The 7,283-nt window shown below is 32.6% G+C and overlaps 1 protein-coding gene across 1 annotated transcript; it reads right to left on the bottom strand.

Annotated features, from left to right (window-relative positions):
* Positions 1-3,273: 3,273 nt before the first annotated feature.
* LOC110642933 (zinc finger CCCH domain-containing protein 39) lies at positions 3,274-6,862 on the bottom strand. Its single transcript, XM_058132158.1, has 3 exons — positions 6,491-6,862; positions 5,387-6,193; positions 3,274-3,837 (listed from the first exon to the last, which is right to left on the bottom strand). The coding sequence occupies exons 2-3, from the start codon at positions 6,165-6,167 to the stop codon at positions 3,584-3,586; spliced, it is 1,035 nt and encodes a 344-aa protein (XP_057988141.1). The 5' UTR covers positions 6,168-6,193; positions 6,491-6,862; the 3' UTR covers positions 3,274-3,583.
* Positions 6,863-7,283: the final 421 nt, after the last annotated feature.

The raw sequence follows: 7,283 nt of genomic DNA on the forward strand, positions 1-7,283 counted from the left end.
CTAATGTTGGTTTGAAGTATGGCTTTGTGCAAGATAATGACAACTGTCCAGTTTCAGAAGTTAGTACATGTGTGGGACCCTTAGGCATTTAATTTGAATTTGCCCTTGTCAGACCAGATTTTTTTTTTAATATATTTTTAGGCAATGTTATTTGGAAATCGAAACGTGTTCACCCGTCAAACCTCTGAATTTCTTAAATTGAAAATGTTGAGATATAGATCAAAATTTAGGTATAGGCATTCGGATACAAATGTTCATTCTTTGGGATTTTCTTCGCTGCTCTCTTGGGTGGTCGAGCCGTTGTCTTCTATTTGCTTCTTTGCCCATGGAGGAGAGGGCTTTGATTTTGGGTCTCTACTCTAATAGGGTAGTAAATAGGTCCGTTTGGTTGAATTTAATATATTTACTCAAATTAAATCAATTTAAAAAATTTTGAAACTAAAACTAAGAAAATAAATTTATGAACTAATATCTCCAATTTTAGAATAAAATATATTAGGTTCATGATAAATTTCAGTTTGATAATTTAATTTGTATCTTTTTTTTTAAATATTTCTTTTTTAATTTTCTAGGTTCATGAAATACTTTTTAAAGTTTTTTTAACTCAGATTTTACTTATGCATATATTAAATTGAATAATTAAAATTATTATCACCTATTAATTAAAAAATATAATTTAATGCATCCAATTCAAATTAAACTTGTTAATAATAAATCTTTATAAGTTCCTTCATATACTATATAAAAATATTTACTTATAGCAAGAGGGGAGCTTTTAATAAGCATGGGTTTGGATTATATTGATTTGATAATTATCAAAACCAAAATCAAATCGAAATATATTGGTTTATGTAATTTATAACCATAATTAATATAATTCATGAAAACCATACAAATTGGGTGGCCTTAGTACGGTTTCATCAGTTTTATTGATTTGGACAGCTTCATGTACACCCCTACAGCTTGGATCTTAGGGACAACTGTCCCCTTGGCAGGTTAGGATGTGTATAATTTGTGGGCTTGTGTTCGGTTGAGATGCATGCAGGAAGATCTTTATTGAAAAGGCTTCTTTTGCAGCGCTAGTATATTTATTTTGGTTGAGGTCTCTAGTTTGGAATAGAAATGATGATGGTTGATAGTAAATTGGAGACATTTAGATGTTGTCGTCCCTTGGGTCTGAGGATTGGCTTCTGCATGATGAGGGGTTTCCTTGCGATTTGGTTGTTTTTGCATATTTAGGAAATGCTTCTACACCACGGTTGGGAAGGCCTTCCTAGTAGCTTAGAGTGACAGAGAGCTTTACAGCAACTCCTTTTTGCCAGTGTTGAGCTGGGTTTTCTTGCTTTGATGAGTTTCTGGGAAGTTTGCTTTGTTGTGGATGGATAGATGTGCTTGGATTGGCGACTTTGTTTCTCCGTAGTTGCTAATGGCATTTGGCTTCAATTTTTCTTCAGCTCCTTTAATGGTGGCAAGCAGTGGCAGTGGACGGCAGTTGTGTTTCCATTAAGAGCTCAATCCTGTTTTCTTAGGGTTCTAAAATGTGGGTGGTTTGATTTGAGGTTTGATTTCTGGTTAGGGTTCGGCTGATTCAATTTGGTTTGTTTAGTGGGCTTGTAGCTCGCCATAATTTAGTGGGCTTTCTTTCTCTTAGGTTTTTTACTAGACCCAAATTGTATCTTTGCGTGCGCGCGCATGTATGTATATATATATATATGTATATATATATATATATAAATGTTAAATACATGAGTTTATTTTTGAATTTTATAAAAAATTTCTATTAACTTTTAAAACATCTCACTATAAATAAATATATCTTTTCATATAAAATAATTCAAAAAATTATTTATTGTTGGTGGAAGTGGTGTTGTTCTTTTTGGTGATCTGGCCGTTATTGTTAGGGGAGAGCAGTTTTCAGTTTAAATCGAAAAATTGAATCGAATTGATTTAATTTGATTCAATTGATTTGATTTTAAAATTTAATCGGTTCAGTTCAGTTTATAATTTTGATAATTTTGATTAATCAGTTCGGTTCGATTATTTTTATAAAAAATAAAAAAAAATCGAACCAAACCGAAATTATTAATATATATAGGAAATCAAAAAAAATCATACTAAACCGAATCAAACCGAAATCAAATAAAACTGAACCTAACCTTAAGATTTTTTAGTTTTGATTTCTAATTTTTTTTTTGATTTTATGTTTTATTATTTAGATTTAATGTTAAAAATATGAAATTTTATAAAATTCGGTTTGATTGATTTAAAACCAAATCGAATCGATATTTATTAATTTGATTCGATTCGATTTTTTCTTATTAATCGGTTTGATTCGATTTTTAAAATTTTTACTTTTAATTTTTGATTTTATCAGTTTGATTCAATTCAAAACCGAACTGACTGTTTGCACACTCTATAATTATTTTCTTCCATGCACTCTGCTACGAAAAGACAATAATAGCTTTCTGTAGCGTGCTAATGCAACTGTCAAGAGCCTATACTTTCCCTTCAACAATTTCAAATGATACATGGAAAAGAAAATGTCAAAACAAACGTTGAATTGACACTCACTTCGCTTGCCTATTTCAAAGCTACTACAATGCATAATCTCAACCAATGTGTGATTTTTCCCTTAATTATGTTCTCAATTAAACGGAAGGATTACGCTGGTAATTACTTGCACGTTATCACTATTTTCCCCGCTAGATTCTGACCATTTCCAGTGGAATTACTGGGAAAAGAACCAAGAAGGTGTTGGCAACAGAACGTGATTTGAGATAAACAATAAGGGGAAAAAAAAAAAAAATAAAAGCATAATCAAAATACTAATTACCTCAAATATTAAACGTAGTCAAAATAAGGGTAGAATTGTCTTTTCACTGATGACATCATGATTTTAAATAAACGGAGAGACACTGGTGTTGGCAAAATTATTACATGACATATCAAAGTTTTTAGGAATATACAAATTTTTTTATATAAATTATTAATTAAAATATATAAAATTCAGATAATACTAATATATATTTTCTAGAAATAAATTCTGCAATTTAACTGTCCGATATTCCATTGATCTTTATCGTTTTTTCGTTTAGTATATTGGAATTTTAGTTCTTAGATGAGGAGTAAACACATGTTTTTCTTTCAGGAAATAAAAATGGAGAAATCAAACGATGGATTGACCCTCTGAACATGCTGATCCTGGGCTATTGGCTCTTTGATATCAAGCAACAAATTATAAATAGAGAAACTAAATAAATAATAATTGGACAATTTCATTAACATTTGCTGCTAGAAGACTTTATTAATTTCGTTCTCATTAAGAAACAATAACTAGTGCATACATACATCTCCAATTTCCTCCATGAATAGAATAGAAACAATGGAAATAAGGGTGGGGGGTAGGGAAGAACCTAGGTTAAAGACCTATGAATCAAAGCAGTGTCTTTGAAAAAAGAGGGCCGATAACACATTTCTTCATCCCCCTGCCCTCACAACGACTTAAAAACATCCTAGAGACCAAAATTTTTTAGATTTAGAAGCAGATGTCAATAATTACAAGGCAACAATTTCAAATTTGAGCTCAACTCTTCACTTGGTTTGTCAAATTATGCACTATTGGGAGATCATCAAGCCAGTCACCGTAGATGAGATTTATTTTCTTGGCTCTTTTCCACTTCAACAAGCATTTCTTACTCTGCCCTTCTTCAATAAAATTAGGCACACTTGCAGTCATAATTGGAGATACATGATTACCAATAATAGGTGGTGGTTTGGTCAAAATGGAGCCAGCATTCCCTGCTTCCCCTTCGACGCGTCCACCAGGAACTTGCAACTCTGACATCAATAAAAGGTTTATTTTAGTAAATAGTAATAATTAATAAATAATTATGCACCAAACTATTTTATGCATCCTTTTTTATCTCCTTAAAAGAGCAAACCCATTTTCAGGGGAGAAGATGTGTAAGAATAACGATTAAGCTTTATTCAGAACCACTTCCAAAAGGTTCTAAATTCTATAAGTTGATCGACTTATTATAACACTTGTTACTTTTTCATATTTCCTTCTACATAGACACGGTCATGCATACAAATGAGGGAGAAAGAGAGAGGAGGAGAACAAAGGAAAAAGGAATGCTAGCTCATTTTCAGTGGGAAAGTAGTACGACAAAAGTCAACTGTAATCCACAACCAATCCAGAAAGGGCCAAACGTAATGCACCGAATTCAAAATCTTTTTCACCCTTTTTTGACATTTAATTGTATATACCTGGACCAGCAGTAGGAAAAGGAGTGGGGAAGAGCGGTCATGGGTAAATGTTTAAATTTCAAATTAATGAAAGAACATAATGAGAAGGCTAAATGAACACAATTATTTCACATTTCCTATATTGCATACTTATATCTTGGGAGGAGGCAGGGTTGGATCCAGAAAATTTTGTAAATGAGGTCAATGTGCACATGCATATATATATTTATATAAATAAAAATAATTGTATATGCATACAAGTAAAATTTAGAATAAATTATGACATATTATTATAAAAATTACAACTGTTCAAAACATGTTTTCATTTCTTGAATAATTGTATAATTTTCTCATTATCTATACTATAAAAAACTTATTTTTCTATATAAGCAAGCATAGAATCATTCAACCACTCATTTCACATACAATAGAGTAATAGACTTTTTTATAATGTTCATGGCAGAGAAACCTAAACGTTCATATAAAATTATAAATGTGATAATTAATATTTAGTTAAGTTGAAGTAAAGTAGATTATTGAGTGAGGGCAAAGAGAAGCAATTGAATGAGATAAATTTATAAGTACAAAAACTTTGCACAATTACCCCCACTGTCCCCATGCCAAATCCGCCAGTGGGGGTTGGCATATCATCCACGCTGCAATTTTGTAATAAAACTAAAATTGGAAACAACTTCATAGACACCAAACTAAAAGCAGATCATGCCTAGTAATGCAAATGGAAAACCATACACACAAAACCAACTACATATATAATGTATATATAGAAGCCATTAAATGCCAACAATGCCCCGCGCCGCACCACCCCGCCGCCCCCCCCCCCCCCCCCCCCCCCCTTCCTTGTACCATCACCCCACCAGGGTTGTTTCAACAAATGGTAGTGCTGGATTATAATTCGAAATTCACCAGATTTTTCATTTTATAACAATTCATCCAAAGAATGCATGATATGAAGCACGTTCAATTTATAATAATATCTATTCCAAAATTTTCCCTTGATTTGATAGTCCCCTTCTACCAATTAAACTTCTTGGCCTAGCAAGATGAGTAAGAGTTGCGAGAAGGAGAGCAAATAACAATGCATATTGAAGAATTCGTGAATTTAACCAACAGCACATACCAGCTTGTCCATGAGCAAAGTGACATTTCTCGCCGAAGGGGCATTGACCTGTAGTCTCCCACTTAGTGCACAACTTTGTCTTCCAATACACAGGCTTCATATTCGCACGAGTAGCATCTGAACCAGCGTTATTGATAGGCTTATTGACTTCAGTTGTATTCAACCTACCAATTCCGTGTATCACTGGCTGCCCAGTAGTCCCAATACTTATTGCAGAACTCTCCCTAGACCTCCTTGCATCATCCCTAAACTTTGATGGATCCTCGTGAAGAAAATTACAACTTTCCCCATAAGGGCACTCCTCTCCATTATAAAACTTCTTGCATAGCTTCATCTTGTGAATTATCCTTTGATCATCATCCCAGTTCCCTGCTGATCTATCCTCTTCACCACGTACACCTACACCTACAAGTTCTTGCCAATTGGGTGGGGGCTGCCTCAAATCTTGCATACCATGAGCAAAGTTGCAATTCTCACCATTCCTACAATTACCAGTCCTAAATTTTGCACACATTCTGGTCTTAAAGAAGATGCTTGTTGTTCCTTTATTGACAGGGGGGTTGTTTGGCAGGGGCATCCTAAAATTCACGGATTGGCTGCTGCTATCCTCAGAGATTCTTGTTCTTTTGTAAGGGGATTGGTGCTGTTCAAACTGTGAATGCAAGTCAAATTGCTCGTTGCTGTTTGTAGGGAATTGAGGCCAGACACCAATGGCATCATTGCCTGGTTGATATGGAAGCTGTGTTGACATATAAGGAGGTCGAGAGTCGGGATAACTCATGATGATGTGTTGGTATATTTCAAGAACTGAAATTGAAACAAATTATCTACTCGATCTTAAAATACTGGAATCAATAACCTAATCCAGATCAATGTATAACGCAATCTAAAAAATCAATAAACCACAATTACACAATGACCAAAGAACATGCAGATTGTGATTCCAAAAACCCAGATATTTAAAAACGATAATCTGCTTTCTTATTCTTATCGTACTAAATCAACAAACAAAACCAGATTGAAATCGAAAGCAATACCCAGAATGATATTCGGGTTAAAACCAAAACAAAATTGAACAAAAAAAATTAGAGAATTTGAACTTACAGGAAAGAAGTAATGATAAAGGATTTGGAGTAATTGAAGAATACCCAGATGAGAGTTTTGGCCTAAAACAAGATTAATTTGGGAAGATCAAGAGAACAAAAAATACCCTCTACTTGAACCAATAAGAAAGTGATCAAAGCTTAAAACTTTGCACAAATATATATTTATGTCCAAATGGAAAACCTATAACAACTGGAAAACGGAAATAAAACCCTAGCCGCCAAATTGAAGAGGGCAACAATTTATGCTTTTTATTAAACCCTAAAAAGTAAGGAAATCCAAAGTTCAGACGGAGAAGTCGTCGACCGCCTAAGGCCCTACAAGGCTAAACCTCCAAATCAAATCCTATTGTTACGCCAAAGTCCCGCACTCCTTACTTATCAACAGCTGTGCGCCTTTTTATTTCCCTTTTTTTTTTAATCTGATTTTTTTTATTTTTTTTAATTGATTTTATAATTTTTTTAGGCTATTTGGATATGCACAGATAATTTTATAATTATATTTTTAATTTAAAATTAAAATTATTTTATTATATTTTTAAAAAATAAAAATAGAAAATCAAAAGCGCTCATCCATTACTTATGTTTAAATAATATAAAAGTAGATTTTTAATATTAACTATTTTTAAGAAAATGAATATTAACTAGTTTTTTCAACATAGATTAGTTATTTTTAAAAAAAATCTATATAAATAAAGATTAAATAATAATAAATGTAAAGCGTAACTTATTGGTATGTATGAATATTAAATAATTATTATAAATCTTAAATATACATTGATGATGATAATGTA

This window comes from Hevea brasiliensis, chromosome 13 (genome assembly GCF_030052815.1).
Source record: "Hevea brasiliensis isolate MT/VB/25A 57/8 chromosome 13, ASM3005281v1, whole genome shotgun sequence".
NCBI lineage: Eukaryota > Viridiplantae > Streptophyta > Magnoliopsida > Malpighiales > Euphorbiaceae > Hevea > Hevea brasiliensis.